General features: G+C 51.4%; 1 protein-coding gene across 1 annotated transcript; it reads right to left on the bottom strand.

Annotated features, from left to right (window-relative positions):
* Positions 1-14,485, bottom strand: Themis2 (thymocyte selection associated family member 2). The gene is made up of 7 exons (XM_013154213.3): positions 14,351-14,485; positions 12,176-12,316; positions 9,350-9,760; positions 4,262-5,331; positions 2,957-3,013; positions 1,311-1,428; positions 1-903 (listed from the first exon to the last, which is right to left on the bottom strand). The coding sequence occupies exons 1-7, from the start codon at positions 14,442-14,444 to the stop codon at positions 758-760; spliced, it is 2,037 nt and encodes a 678-aa protein (XP_013009667.1). The 5' UTR covers positions 14,445-14,485; the 3' UTR covers positions 1-757.
* Between the last annotated feature and the right edge of the window lie 853 nt (positions 14,486-15,338).

Here is a 15,338-nt window from a genome sequence, read left to right as displayed (position 1 = left end):
TTTAAATGATAATCAGACAGAAGCTCAGACATCTTTATTCCACTGCTTTGGAAAAGCACACTCTCGGGTAGTCCCTCGCAGTTTTATTAAGATCTTGGCACCACCTGAAGAAACCTGCCAGTCCCTTCGGCTCTGGGTCTTCATGAGGCCCCTTGTGAATTGGCTCCCTGAGTTCCAGCACCAGCTTTTCCTGTACAAGGCCCTAAAAGTTTGCTCCTGAAGCCAAATTCCCCATTCATGTGTGTGAGTCCCATTTACAGAGTGCTGGTCATGTTCTGAGTGACTAAGACGAGGATAAGGAGACAGCCCAGGTCTCCTAGGCGCTTAGAGCCAGGAAGGCAGGAGCAGGCGAGGGGCCAGAGTGGGCTCTCAGCACCATGTGATCAGGTGCAAATCTCCTATACAAAAGGCAGCTGGCACTGGGGTTCATGGCCTTTGCAATCTCTGTGTCCACCACTGGGACAGCAGTAGCAATTTGAGATTGAGTAGAACCCAGCAGGCTGCTCTGGACACTGGAGCTCTGAGGCCGAGGGAGTCATGTGCAAGATGCTGGGCCCCAACGTACCAGCCCCCACACCCGTATCAGGAACCTAGAACCCACAGGAAGCCAGTGCAGTGTCCACCCTATTTCAGTTCCTTTCCACATTTGAGTCTGATCGCTGTGAGATTCACCCCGGTCTTTCAGCGGCTCCTATGGGTTGTCTGGTATCCTGAATCCTGGAGAAGCAGTGGTTGGGGAACTCGGCTCCTCCAGGGCCTAGATGGTTTTCCGAAAATGCTCCACTACTTCTTCATAGTCATGTTCATCCATATCTATGTAAGGGTCCAGGCCAGGCCAGGGATGTGGGGCAGAGGCAGAGTGCCTGCCTGCTATGGGTGACCCCTTCGGTTCAATCTCCAGTGCTACAAAAAGAGAAAACGAAAGTCCAGTCAGTGAGGCTCTTTGGCATTAGGCAAGTTCCTTCCCCTTTACTTTCCTCTCTTGTAACAGGGAAGGAATTGGCCTGCATCCCCTAAAGTCCTTGCTGGCCCAGAACCACAGTTTGTTCTCTCGGAACTCTGCAGTCCTTTCATGGTTTGGACACTGTGGAGAGCGAGGAGTGGTGGGGACTGAACTCATTTCTCCAGGAACCTGGAGCCCATGAGAGACAGGCGAGACTCCTTTCCATCTAACCCAGCCTGTTCAGCTTTGTCCCTCAACCTGAGGCCACAGAAGAGTCTTGGGCAGGGTCTCAGAGGCAAAGGGACCAGCAGCGAGGGCACGGGGAGGGAAGAAGCAGGAACAGGGCGGACAGGGTGAGGGGACTTACCTGGATCCTCTTTTTGGGCCTTTGTGGACTTGAAGCCCATGTGAAGAGATACCTTGCTGTATAAATTCCTGGAGGCCTGTGGCAAAGTCTTACTCTTTGGTCTGGGCGGCAGCGGGGACTTAGGGAGAAAAAATAGAAATCAACAAGGTCAGAAGAAATGGCAGCAGAGTCCATGAAGCATAAATCACCTTCACTGTCACTTCCTTGGCTTCCCTTCTACCTTCTTTTCAGTGTAGAGCTTCTTGGGACCCCAGGTGGTTTTGCTACGTTGGCAGGACAGAAAAAGGTCAGAGTGGGGAACAAAGACAGAGTTGGAGGCTAGAGAGAGGGCATCCCTGGAATCCTCCGTATAGGACCCTGTGAATTTCCTTTAGATCTGTTGCTGAGCGGGGAAAGAGGAAAAGTGGAAATACTTCAAGAAAGCTACCACAGCAGGGAGTGGTGGCACTCGCCTGTAATCTCAGCACTAGGAAGGCTGAGCTGGAGGATCGATGTGAGTTTGAGACCAGCCTTGGGTACATAGTGTGTACAAGCCTAGGCCGAACTACATAGGGAGACCCTGTTTCAAAAAACAAAAAATCAAAATAAAGAGAGCAGTCACCATGAAGTTTGAGGCCAGCAGGGCTACATAGTGAGTTCAAGGCCAGCCTGAATTACAGAGCAAGCCTCTGTCTCAAAAAACAAAAACAAACCCACAAAAATTAAAATTAAAGAAAGAGGGGCTGGGGATTTAGCTCAGCGGCATAAGCGCCTGCCTTGCAAGCAGGCAGTCGTGAGTTCGATCCCTAGTACGGATAAAAACGAAAAAGACAAAAAAAAATTAAATTAAATTAAAGAAAGAGAAAAAAGGAGAGGAGAGGAGAGGGGAGGGGAGGGGAGGGGAGGAGAGGAGAGGGAAAAAAAAGTGACAAAGCCCTCAAATAGAGAGCCAGGACTCCCAAGAAGAAGATTTTTCTGGAACTCCCATGCATGTCAGCTCAACCCTCAAGAGGCTTTCTGAGTAATGCTTTTAGTTCCAATTTCCAACTGACAAAGAGAGTGTGCCTTGTCACATATGCCCATCCCCATCTGGGGAAATCCATGGCTTGGCCAAGATCTGGGCCCAGAGCCACATCTGTGATCTCTGAGGCCAGCTGTCTCCAGCATACCATGCTTTAGGGGGCAGAAGGGGCCACTCTACGGATCAGCATAGAGAACTGGGTGCCCAGGAGGAAGAGGTGCTGTTCAGGCCCACAGAGGTGACCAGGCCACTCCAGTCTGAGCCAGGGCTGTGACTGCACCCTTGGTTCGTTGTGTTGCGTTCTTTCCGGCACCATCGCAGGGCTGTTGCAGGGCCCCAGCCTATCAGGAAGTGACTGTCTCTTTACACTGCACAGATGTAAGAAACTGCTCAGGAATCATCTCTTTAACTTTGCTCCCATATTGCTACCTACATGGTACTAAATATGAATCTCCCAAGGTCAGCAAACCGCATGCTGTGACAGTTTGGGAAACTCTGCCACACCGTACCCCGAGTCTCAGCAGAACAGACTCTGTGATCAGATTTGAAGGGCCAGCCCTGCCACTTCCTGGCTGTGTGAGGAAAGGTGCCTCTCCCTGCCTGTTTTTTCAGCTAAAGAAAGAGTGTATCGATGCCCGATGCCTACCTTGGGGGCGTGGTGAGAAGAGCTGTGCACACCAGGGTCCTGCTTCGGAGGACGCACCTGATAGGAAGCAGCAGACAACAGCACATCAGTGAGGCGGCCTCGGGATGCTCAGGCGACAGCCTGTGACTGGAATGTAAACTCGGTCATTCTGACTCCCTGCCTGGCTCTTCTTTCCCCACATCTCTGATTCTTCCTGGCTCAATTCAGTGGAGCTCACTGGCCTTGGAGGAGGTGGAGTCTCTGCCCCACCCAGCTCTTCCTAGTCAGGAGGAGGTAGAGGACAACTAAGGGAAAATGAGGCAACTCTGGCTAGGGACAAGAGCAGTGGGAGGGCGGGGCAGGACACTCTGCAGTGCTGGCGGAGCCCTTGTTCACACAAGGGGCCACACGTAGGAGTCTTGGGGACCCCAGGGACCTCCAGGAGCCCCTGTGTGGCTGGAGTTGGGACTGCAGAGAGGAGTACAGGAGGTGACCCAAAAGGCCAGCCTGAAGCCCAGGACTCTGATGCCACATGAAACCACTTGGCATGAGCCAAGGCCTAGCGGTGACCAGGGAAGGACTTGAGTGGCCATGCTGACAGCTGTGGGGAATTGCTGACTCAAAAGGTATAGGTGGGCTGGGGATTTAGCTCAGTGGCATAAGCACCTGCCATACAAGCAGGCAGTCATGAGTTCGATCCCTGGTACCGATAAAAAAATATTTTTTTAAAAAATCTAAAAAAAAAAATGGTATAGGTGAAAGGTGCTGAGGCTGAGCTCAGTGTGTTGGCACATGCCTGTGATCCCAGCACTCTGAGAGGCTGAGGCAGGAAGATCCTAAGTTCAAGTGCAGCCTGGACAACTTAGTAAGATCCTACCTCAAAATAAAAAAATAAAAGGGTGCAGAGTCTGGGGTTGTATTCAGTGTGTAGGCCCTGGGTTAAGCCCCAGTACTGATACACACACACACACACACACACACACACACACACACACACGAAGAACTCCAGTGAAAACGGTGGCAGAGAGAGGAAAAGGTCTGTGCGCTTGGAATCTGGAATGGAGGAGTCTGGGATGTTTATGCTCAAGTTCAGGCTTCTCATTTATGAACTTAGGATCTTGGGTGATTCTCAGGACCTTAGTTCTCACCTTTTCGATTGTACAATAGGATAATCGCACCAATTTGAGGATGGAATGAAAATAAAAGGTGCAAAGTAGAACATACCAGACTGCCAGTTCTACACAATTATAAGAGAAACAGACAAAGAAGGACCCACGAGAAGCCTGATGGGTGGCCCCGCCCTGCCCCCTTCAGTTAGGCCAGTACCTTGGCATTTTGCTCCTTGAAGCTCTGTCTCCTCTGCTCCCCTAGGCCTTGGCTTTTGGGGGGCCTCGGTGGGGGGGCCTGGCTCCCACTGGCAGGTAACTTCCGGAGGCTGTAGTAGAAGGTTTCGGACAGCTCTTCCACTGTGGCCAGAGGGAGAGACGTGGCCAGCTGACCTGGCTGGTCTTCGGCCTCCACCACAGTCAGGTCCAGCCACCGGGGCGGAATCTCAAAGACTGTTCCTGGCTGGGAGGCGAGGCCCACCACTAAGAAGGGCTCTGTGATCTTCTCTTCCAATCGCAGGCCAGGGAAGGAAGACAGAGGGTCAGCAGGATGGCCAGGGTCCTTGCTCACTACCTTGACCTCACAGGGCAGGGACAGCTGGTGAGTCAGATCTGCGAGGCTGTAGCGCCGGCCGTCGTTCATCTCCTCCACCAGGCCGCAGGGGAGGTAGAGGGGCAGCAGAACCTGCTCCTGGTGCTCTTCCACTTCCCCGGGTTCTTCCTCCTCCTCCTCGGCCTCCTCGCTCAGCCGCACGCACATCAAGACATCTATGTCCTGTCCTTGGGTTCCAAGGATCTGGCCGGGCCCCAACACCTCCAGCCGGTCGCCTATAGCCAAGGAGGGGAACGCAGGGTCCTCGTCCCCCTCGTCACAGTCCTTCGTCACCACAACCCGGAGGTGCTGCCCAGGCTGCAGCGCACCCAGGAGGTCATAAGCCGTGGGGAACTCCCGGGGCCGCCGCCGCAGCTTCCCCTGGTAGGCTCCCGAGACCATGAAGTGCCGGGGCACCTTCCGGCCCTTGCTGGAGGCCAGGACCCGCCAGGGAGGAGAGGCCAAGCCGTAGATGCAGAGCCTCTGGCCCTTCCGCAGGGAGCCCACCCATGGGCTGAGGAAGATGGGGGGCCCCTCCGGGGCTTCCAGGATCTCCGTGAGCAGGGGAAAGGGGCCTCCCTGGGCCAGGACCTCGCTCAGCAGCAGTGGTTTGATGAAGTGGACATGCTGGGAGGAGGCAGTGACGTCCTGGACCTCGACCTCCAGGGTGGAGGGAATCCTGACCACGGTCTTGCGCACTGTTGGGGGAGGGATCAGCTCAGGGGGGTATCACACACTGTCCCAGGGGTGGACCCCCCCACCCCAGGCACAGAGCAGTGGTCAGGGCTGGCTGGCCTCTTTCCTGGATTCATTTGGCTGCCTGGATTTGGGGTTAGTCTGCTTTGTAGCACTGGGGATTGAACCCAGTCAGGACCTTCACACGGAGCTATATTCCCAGCACTGTTAGGTTTTCATTTTGAGATGGTCTCTCTCAGTCTTCTGAGTTGCTCAGGCTGACTAAGCATGAATTTACAATCCTCCTGCTCAGCCTCCCAGAGGCTATGTGTGTCACAATGCCCAGCTCATTCTTGTTTTCATTTTTGTTTCTTTGCAACATTTTCCTATTGTACTAGACACTTCACTCACTCTTCCATTTTTTATTTTTTATTTTTTTGTCTTTTTCCTTTTCATCGGTACCGGGGATCGAACTCACGACTGCCTGCTTTCAAGGCAGGCGCTTATGCCACTGAGCTAAACCCCCAGCCCCTCTTCCATTTTTTAGATACAGGGTTTCACTATATAGTTCAGGCTGGCCTTGAACTCACTATTTAGCCCAGGCTGTTCTCAAAATTGCAGCAATCCTCCTACCTTAGCCTCCTGAATGCTGGGATTACAGGCTATGCCACCATGCCCAGCTAAAAATTATTATTTTTTCTTTTTTTCTTTTTTTATCGGTACCGGGGATCAAACTCACAACTGCCTGCTTGCAAGGCAGGCGCTTATGCCGCTGAGCTAAATCCCCAGCCCCTAAAAATTATTTTTAAAATTTTAAATAGTCATAAGACAGCATCCATGCATCCATCTCCCAGCTTCAGTTCAACTCATGGTCCATCTGCTTGCATCTCAGGCCTAGCTCACCCTCTACTAGTACTGAAACACCATGGCATGGGAAACTATTTCATTGTCTAAGAGAGGATAATTAAAAATTTTTAAAAAATCATTATTTGAGCCAGGCGTAGTGGCTCATGCCTATAATCCCAGCACTCTGGAGGCTGAGGTGGGAGGATCGTTGTGAGTTCAAGACCAGCCTGGGCTACAAAATGAGCTCAAGGCCAGCCTGAACTACATAGCGAGACCCCGTCTCAAAAAAAAAATCATTATTTGGTAATTCCTAAACACCACCAAATATCCAATCAATTCCACGACTTTAAAACTTCCAATTTAGGGGCTGGGGATTTAGCTCAGCGGCATAAGCGCCTGCCTTGCAAGCAGGCAGTCGTGAGTTCGATCCCCGGTACCGATAAAAAAGGAAAAAGACAAAAAAAAAAAACCCTTCCAATTTAATTTTAAATTTAACTTATTAACTGCTTTTCTAAATCCTTTCTGGGTTTAAATAGAAAGATAAAACTAGCCAGGTGTGGTGGTGCATGTCTATAATCCCAGCTCTCAGGAGGCTGAGATAGGAGGATCACTGTAAATTCGAGACCAGACCAGGGTGCAAAGTGAACATGAACTGCACAGAGAAACCCTGTCTCAAAAAGACAAAAAAACAACAACAAAAAAGAAGAAGCCAGGCATGATGGTGCACATCTATAATCTCAGCTCTCAGGAGGTTGAGGCAAGAGAATCATTGCAAGTTCAAGACCAGCCTAGGCTACAAAGTGAACTCAAAACCATCGAGATCCTGTCTCAAAAGAAAAGAGAGAGAGAGATAAAACTATATCAAGAAAAACACTGATTCTATTATCTCGGGCCACTTCCTCTTTGGGCATTGATTAAAATCTGCTGACCATAAAAGACTATTAGGAAGCTGAGCATGTGGTGCATGCCCATAATTCCACACTCTGGGAGGCTGAGTCAAGAGGATCACAAGTTCCAGCCCAGCCTGGGCAACCTGACTTTTGAGATTCTCTCAAAATTAAAAATAAATAAATTAGAAGAGCTGGGGCACAGTGAGAAAGCCCTGGCTTCAAACCCTACACTGCCAAGCAAGCAAAACCTCTATGAGGAAAAGCAGCCTGGTTTGTGCCGACCCCACACAGGTCAGGAACACTTTCCCCTTCTCGCAAACGACAGCACTGAGGCTCACAGGAGAGGCGCTTCCCTCAGGCCGAGTGGTTGGAAATCTTGCCAGTGCCAGAGCAGCAGACAGTTGGCTGAAGCTGGGAGTCGCTCCTGGGAGAGCTCGTGCTGTTGTTGAAGGGGCGCCTTCATCGCAGCCCCCACCCGGAAGCCCTGACATCCCAGACACTTGATCTCCTGCTGCCCCTTCCCACCACAGGGTCTGGGAGCTGCGGGAAAGAGCTCACTCAGCTCCCGGGAGGACCTGTCCAGGAGGAACTGAGGACCCATTACACCAGAAGTAGGGATGCCTGCTCACCCCACACAGGCCTGTCAGGAGGACTCGGGCCTGAAAAGGCCCCACTGTCCAAAGCTGGGGTGATTAACATCAGTGGGTTCAAGCAGACAGAAAACATTTTGTGTGGGAGTTCAAATGATAAAAAAAAATTCTACATTGTCACCTGGCAGGTGCTAGAAAACCAACTTTTTTTTTTTTTGGACAGGTTCTTATCACTTAGCCCAGGTTGGCCTTCAACTCATGATCTTCCTGCCTCAGCCTCCTGAGTGCTGGGATTATAGTGATGGACTCACATATCCAGTGCCTATTCATCATTTTAAATGGTGGTAAACAAGGAAAAATTTGCTTCTCTTTCCTCAGGACAAGCTGGAGGCAGCACGCAGAACAAGGGTGGAGAAACAGTCAGAACCCAGCCAGGGGCTGATGGGTGAGAAGCTAAGTCTGAGCAGAAGTAGAAAGAGTGTCTGGGTAATGGAGTACTGTTCAACCAAAAAAAGGACACATTTGAGTCATTTGTAGAAAAATAGATTTTTCTTGAGATCATAATGCTAAATGAAATAAATTAGATACAAAGGGTAAACATCACATAGTTTCTCTAATACGAGAACCCCAAAATATAAATAATTTAAAGAGCAAAATACAAGAGAGATGGTAGGTAACACGGAGGTGAACTCTGGAGATAGGAGGGGTGTTTGGAAGAAGGAAGGGTTGGAAGAGGGTGGGGGAGGGAAGTAAAAATCAAGATTTCAATTTGTGGGCCAGGAATAAGTGCCTGCCTGACAAGTGCAAGGTCCTGAGTTCGATTCCTAGTATCAAAAAAAAAAAAAGGTTCAGTTTGCATATGTACCAACCCCCCCAAGTTGGATATAATTATAATAATGTATCATGATTATATACTAATTTAAATTAAAATAAAAAGAACAGATATCTGGCGACTCCTACAGGCAATATCCTGCATCCACTGTAACCAGACAAGGGAAGCTTCTCTTTGTCGTGGTGTCCCAGGTAATAAATGCAGTAATGACATCAGCACTCAGATACCACCGATATGGTTCCCAAAGGAATAACAGACCAAGGTGGTTCTCGCTCACAGCTGCTCCTGCCACAGCTGGCCCTTCATCATGTTCACTGATGTGCACCACCAAAGCTGGGCTTGAGGTTAACAGGATGGACGGTAGATTTCACACCAAGCCAAGTGAAGACTGAGTCTCCACCCTGCATCTCACACGGCAATGAAAAAGTGCATCTCAAATCTGCTCACACTTCTGATCTAAGCGCCAAATCACAGATGTGGAGCAAAGAATCAACACAGCTGGCCTGCATGGGCTCTCCCATCAACAGCCGCTGCAAAGCTAACTCTGAGGTGGGATCCGATCTGGGAACCTGGACATCAAGAAGGTCCCCACCTTCCCTGAAAAACAATGCACCTATCTGCGCGACAGGGACGCCTGGAATCCCAGCTTTCTGGAAGGCTGAGGCAAGAGGATCACAACTTTGAGTGTAGCCTAGGAAATTTAGCAACTTAACAAGATCCTGTATCAAAATAAAATACACAAAAAAGCTGGGGATATAGCTCAGTGTGAAGTTCCTGTAACATTCCATCTGGAGCCCCTACTACCAAGGGGCAGGGTATCTGCCACCATGGTGGCCCTCCCACACACACACACACACACACACATACACTGCCACGGACTCACTGTGCATGATGGCTTGGACCTCATACTCAGGCCTCAGGACCACAGAGTGCCACGGGAGGGCAGGGCAGGTGAGCTTGAGGTCCTTCAGGGCTGGGTCTTGCAGGATCTGGAGCAGAGTTTGGGGGCTACCAGGCTCCCATGTCCAGAAAGGCCCTTCCTGGGTTAGGGGCAGGTGCACGATGACCTGCTGGACCTCAGAGCCCAAGCTGCAGCGTGCATAGCGGGTCCCATGGTGCATTTCCATGCCCTCAAGCACGAGGGGCTGCTCTTCGGGCACCTCCCTGGCCTTTGTGACAATGCTCCGCGTGGACATGAAGCAAAGAGGCAGCCCTGTGGTGCTCTGAGCTGTGGCAGAGACCAGCTCTTGCAGGGTCCCGTAGCTCTTTGAGATAGAAAGAGGTCTGAAGTAGCCTGTGGGATTCAGCAGAGAGGGGCAGAGTCAGGGTTGGGTAGACATTTGCTAGGCCCCAGGCCCCCGGCCCTGTAGGTGACCCAGCCAGAGTCCATGGGGACAATTGTCAAGGGATGTCCCAGCTCCAGGCTGAGGGACAGAAGGCAGAGTGGACAGTGAAGGCAGGAGTGGTGACACCAGAGACAACAGAACAGAACACAGACATAGCCCCCAGCAGACACACAGGCAACTCTCACGCCCTCCCACCTCTGCCCTGCTCCAGTCATCTCACAACTGCAGGCCACACATCCAGACCCCGCCACCTCCACCCCTCTCCCCCACGCCAGGCCCCCAGGCGCTGTGATCAGGTCCCTGTGGCCCCCTGCCGCTGTCTGCCAGTACTGGCCTATTGTGCTCCCCTGCTCCCAGCCCCAGTTCCTGGCCACCAAGCAGGCCTACACAGGGCTTCTGGATGCAGTGGTTCCCTTCCTGACCCACAACCCAAGTCTAATCAAAGACCCTTCACCAGACCTGCAATGAGGGACGGGCCACAGGGGCACTGGTCTGAGGATGGGGTGCGCCTCCGTGGCAAAGGCACACACTTAGCAAGTGGGAGGCACTGGTTCCACCCCTAGCACCACAAAACAAGGGACTGATCTGGCCTCTTCAAAATGTCAATGTCAAGACAAAGAAAGCCTGAAGAAACATCCTAGCCTGAAGGAAACTAAGGAGAGCTGAACAGGGGTGTGATCCGCACCTGGACTTGGGGTCAAGGAAAACCCTGCTGTGAAGTTCAGTGTTGGGGCAGCTCGTGAAATGTGGATACAGATTGTGAGGTGGACAAGAGCATGCCGTCCAAACTACATTTCCTGAGTTTGTTTGATATTTTGGGGGTTGCTTTTTGGTTGAGAAAGGGTATCACTATATAGTCCAGGCTGGCCTTGAATTCACTGTGCAGCCCAGGCTGGGCCTATACTTGTGTTCTTTCTGCCTAGCCTCCCAAGTGCTAAGATTACAGGTATGTGCCATTATGCCAGCAAATTTCCTGAATTTGATCACTGAGCCTCGTGCAGTTTTGGGCATGGATGGCCTTGTTTTTAAGAGATGTGCACTGTAGCACCTAGGGATAACATTCAAATAAAAAGCACTCTCAGGAGCTGGGGGTTTAGCTCAGCGGCATAAGCACCTGCCTTGCAAGCAGGCAGTCGTGAGTTCGATCCCCGGTACCGATAAAAATGAAAAAGACAAAAAAAATAAAAATAAAAATAAAAAGCACTCTGTCTGCAACTTACTCTCAAATGGTTCAGCAAAAAAACCATGTCTGTGTGTATATGGTATGATCAAATATTTAATATTTAATTTTTTAAAATGAGTTAAAAACACATTGGCATTAATCTCCCTCAAAATATTCTTGCTTGGGGCTAGGGATTTAGATCAGTGGCATAAGCACCTGCCTTGCAAGCAGGCAGTCGTGAGTTCGATCCCTGGTACTGATAAAAATGAAAAAGGCAAAAAATAAAAACAAAAACAAAATATTTTCGCTTGCTTCAGATGCATTTATCCCATCATCTTGCCACTTTCTGAAGCAGCTCTGGAAGTCCTCTCTCTTGAATATTGTCCTGCCCATCATTGCCTGGGTATCCTAGATATGCTGACTTGGTTCAAAGCATTTACCTCTTGTGGTCATTTTGACTTTGGAGAGGAACCAGCAGGCACAGAACAAGGCGGACGCGGGCATGCTGCAGTGTTCCCCAAGCCCCCCTTCCCCTGGATGGGGAAGCAGGCTTACTGTGCATCAGATCACATATCATAAAGATGCTTTCAAAAGAGCACTCACAGAACTGCTTCAGAAAGTGGCAAGAATGATGGGATAAGTGTGTTCAAAGGAAGGAGGGGAATTCATAGCAATGGCTCTTTATTGTAATAAACTGTTTACAGTGTAGACATTCACTGTGTGTTTCGGTCACACCTGGCGTGTTCCTATGCACAGAGAAAGTGGGCAGAGAAGGCAAACATAACCTATGGTCTAACAGTTGGTAAATCTGGAGGCTGGGTGTCTGGAAATTCTAGTGAGTCTTCTGCAAATCTGAAGTTATCTCAGAAGAAAAACAGAAACTGTCAAATACAAATAAAATACCTCACTTCTGTATTTCCAAACCTTACCAGCTGTTCAGTCCCTTCCAAATAGATACCAAGCAGTGTCAGCACCACACAGCCCCAAGTGGGTTGGCTCCTTCCAGAGCCCTCCTGAAAGCTGGCACCCATCTGCCTTCCTGTCACTGGCTCATCCTGAGCCCTACCGCCCCAAGCCCCGCAGGCACACATGGGCGTCAGCAGGTGTTGGGTGAGTGAATGTGTGAGCAGGCAAGCTCATGTGTTCCTGCAGGCTGCCTGGAGGTTGTCAGGCATATGGGGAGACAGGGAGGCATCCTTACCCTGGAAGTTGGGGGGCAGCTCCAACGTCTGACCCGTGTCTGGGTTCTTACAGACCACTTTCTGCAGGCGAACCTGTATGACCTTCATGAGGTCTCCTGTGGACAGGCAGCACTCATTCCCACAGATCTCGTAGACAGAGCCTGTGGAGACATGGACTCAGTTTCCCCATTTGGCAAGGGCCCTGCACCAAGAGACCTGTGCCCTGTTCCTGACAAGTTCTACTCTGAATGTACCCCCTGTGGTGCCCTTTTCTGGCTTTTTCCTCACAGATAGGGTTGACTCATCTAATGGAGGGCATCCTGCAGCCAGCACGGGGCTCAGCCTCTGTTAAATCTGTGAATCCTCAAATAACCCAGTTAACCTCAACTCTTTCACTATGTGGCTATGAAATCATGTTCATAGAGGGACAGGGACTTCTCCAAAAGCCTTTTGCTTTCTCCGACAGATGAGCCACTTTAAAGGAAGCACTTTAAAGACAAGAATGGTGGGGGCTGGGGGTTTAGCTCAGCGGCATAAGCACCTGCCTTGCAAGCAGGCGGTCATGAGTTCAATCCCCTGTACCAAAAAAAAAAAAAAAAAAAAAAAAAAAAAAGACAAGAATGGAGGCCCAGGCTGGGGATTTAGCTCAGTGGCATAAACACTTGCTTGGCAAGTGTGAGGTCATGAGTTCGACCCCCGGTACCAAAAAAAAAAAAAAAAAAAAAGAATGGAGGCCCTGACAGGGTGCTGCCCAGTGGATAAGGTTCTGGGCGCCACCTCTGGCTCAGCAGCTCACTATCTTGGTTTAAACAGAAGGTATACAATAGAGATCTCTCACCAAAAGACTGCATAGGTGCTCTGTCCAGCAGCAAAAGGATACTGCAGGTGACCTGCCTTAAGGCCACCTGATATCCCCTACCTCCACCGGGCAGCCTCACATCAGCCCTGAGAAACTGATGAAAACCTCAACTCTTCACCCCAAGAAAATGCACAGGGCTCATAAAGCACCATTCTGCCTACAATGCGGGGTGTGGACCTTCCTGCTGTGAGCGGCAGCTGCAGAGCTATATATACACCTATTCATACCTAGCTCAGTGCTCAGCGTTGCAGACGCCTCACTGCCTGTAACACCCACGTGTGCCCTTGGGGAAGAGCAGTTTTCCTTTCCTAAATAATGATGCTTAGTTTTGTCTTAAAACTGACACAGCCTCAGAGAGGTTAAATGAGTTTCTCAGAATCCACACCTGCCCCTATTGCTGTGGCCACCTGTCTCCACACTTACACCAGCTGTACACCTACAGGTTCTTCTCTAACCACATCTCCCCAGCGTTGGCCACTTGTCCCCACCCCAGATCAGGCAAAATGAGGAAACAGATATTGAGACACTCGCAGGCAAAGGATGCCTGGAGGACAGGGGGCTCAGTCCTGGGCTGGGAGGGGAGCACACAGGTCCCAAGCACCTGCCTGCAGGCAGCTCCCAGATGTATGTAAAGCAGGAGCCCAGGTCTGTGAAATTCCCAAGGGGACCTGGAGACACGCGGTGACGGAGAGGCTCCTGTGTGGCCCTCCAAGTGTCCCAACCTTGGTTTAGGACCCACCCCAGGCCCTCAAAACGCTTTGCTGGAAGCTGCTGTGGCACAAGTTCGCTGGCAGAAAGGAGCCCGCGCTCCTCCACCCACCGCGCAGGTCCCCACCCTCCTCACTGCTCCCCCCCCCACCTCCACTATCTCTCCATCCCTGGCTCTGGATCTTTAGGGTAGTAACTAAGGACAGTGCCCGGCCGTGTGACCATCTCTGCTGTGACAGGTGGGCCGTAGGCAGGCGGCGAATGTGCTGGGGGCGCAAGGAGCAGAGAGCAGGGAAGGCTTCCCAGAGGCAGCGCCAGCCACTGAAGCTGAGAAGCAAAGAATTGGCCCGAACAACTACTGCCAGGGCTAGCAGAGGGCCAGGGAGGGGCCAGGGCAGGGAGAGCATGGAAGAGGAGAGGGGAGGGAAAGAGGAGAGGAGAGAGAGAAAAAAAGAAAGGAAAAAAAGGAGAGGAGAGGCGAGCGGAGCGGAGGGGAGGTCCCAGTCCACGGACGCAAAAGCTGAGGTCTGGAGATGCCGGCTGCACCCCGACGACTCCTACAGCTGGGCAGTGAGTAGCTCCAGCTCACAAAGTCACAAGGTCCGCCCGGGAGCCGGGGCCCGCTCACCCTCAAAGTAGACTCCGGAGTAGACTTGCAGCACGCGCGGCAAGGAGGCGGGGTCCAAGCCCCGCACGAAGTCCTGCAGCGACACGGGCTCCATGGTCCCGGCTGATCGTCTAGCTCTGCGTGACCCCAGCGACCCGAGCCCTATAGCCCCACCCACCCGCCCCGCCAGGCCACGCCCAGGCCACGCCCAAACCACGCCCCCAAGAGTCCGTGGGAGCTGCCCCCCCCCCCCCGCGGACCTGCCTCTCTGGGTTAAGGTGCTTCCATCTCTCCGCCTCGGTCCCTCAGTACTGAAGTGGGGTTACAAGCCCTACCTCTCCACTGTCTCAGAGTATCTAGATCAACTCTTGACACCTGGAAGACGTTGAATGAAAGCTGTCCATGGTCTTCTGCTTGGACTCCTCTAGTGACAAGAGCTCGTTACCTTTCTGGGACACTCATACTCTCTGCCCAGTGCTAGTTCTAGTTAGAAATTCTCCCTCAGCTAAAGAGGCAGACTAACCACGTCTGAGCCCGCAGGATGGCCAAGGCTTTTCCATTCCCAGGAGTCAAGCCAATACGGGGGCTTGGTTTTGTTTTGTTCATTGAGGTGCTGTTTTTATAGCCCTCAGAGCACATTCAGGAAAGATGAAAGATGACTGAAGCCTCTAATGCACTCTGTGAAATAAAGAAGGAGAAGGGCTTTTGCAAGAAACTCTAGGAAGGCACACACAGCAACGCAGGCAGCCAGGGCCTGGGAGGCTGAGGAGCTGGGCTGAGAGGTGGAGGGGGCCTTTCTGGTGGGTGGGTCGCTGCGTATGTGCCCCAAGTGGGCCCTGTACAGCTACTGTTGCTTAGTGCTCCCTGCATAAGGGCAGGGAAGTGAGAACATGAAACAACCATAGGAAAGAGAATTTTCGTAAGACGTGCAAAGTGAAGATGCTAGGATTTTTACTCTGCTCTGTCTGGTTTCTCCTGCAAGCCAAAGAAAATGCCAATTTATCGTCTC

Source organism: Cavia porcellus, unplaced genomic scaffold, assembly GCF_034190915.1.
Source record: "Cavia porcellus strain 051 isolate PalLab524CR breed Dunkin Hartley unplaced genomic scaffold, mCavPor4.1 scaffold_25, whole genome shotgun sequence".
In the NCBI taxonomy this organism is placed as follows: Eukaryota; Metazoa; Chordata; class Mammalia; order Rodentia; family Caviidae; genus Cavia; species Cavia porcellus.
Note: the sequence above shows the minus strand (reverse complement) of the source record. Positions and strands in the feature narration are given on the sequence as shown.

Coding starts and splice junctions, on each gene's coding strand:
- Themis2 (XM_013154213.3), bottom strand. CDS start 14,444: ATGGAGCCCGTGTCGCTGCAGGACTTCGTGCGGGGCTTGGACCCCGCC. Junction 12,317..14,350: donor CTCCGGAGTCTACTTTGAGG/GTGAGCGGGCCC, acceptor ATGTCTCCACAG/GCTCTGTCTACGAGATCTGT. Junction 9,761..12,175: donor GCTGCCCCCCAACTTCCAGG/GTAAGGATGCCT, acceptor TGAATCCCACAG/GCTACTTCAGACCTCTTTCT.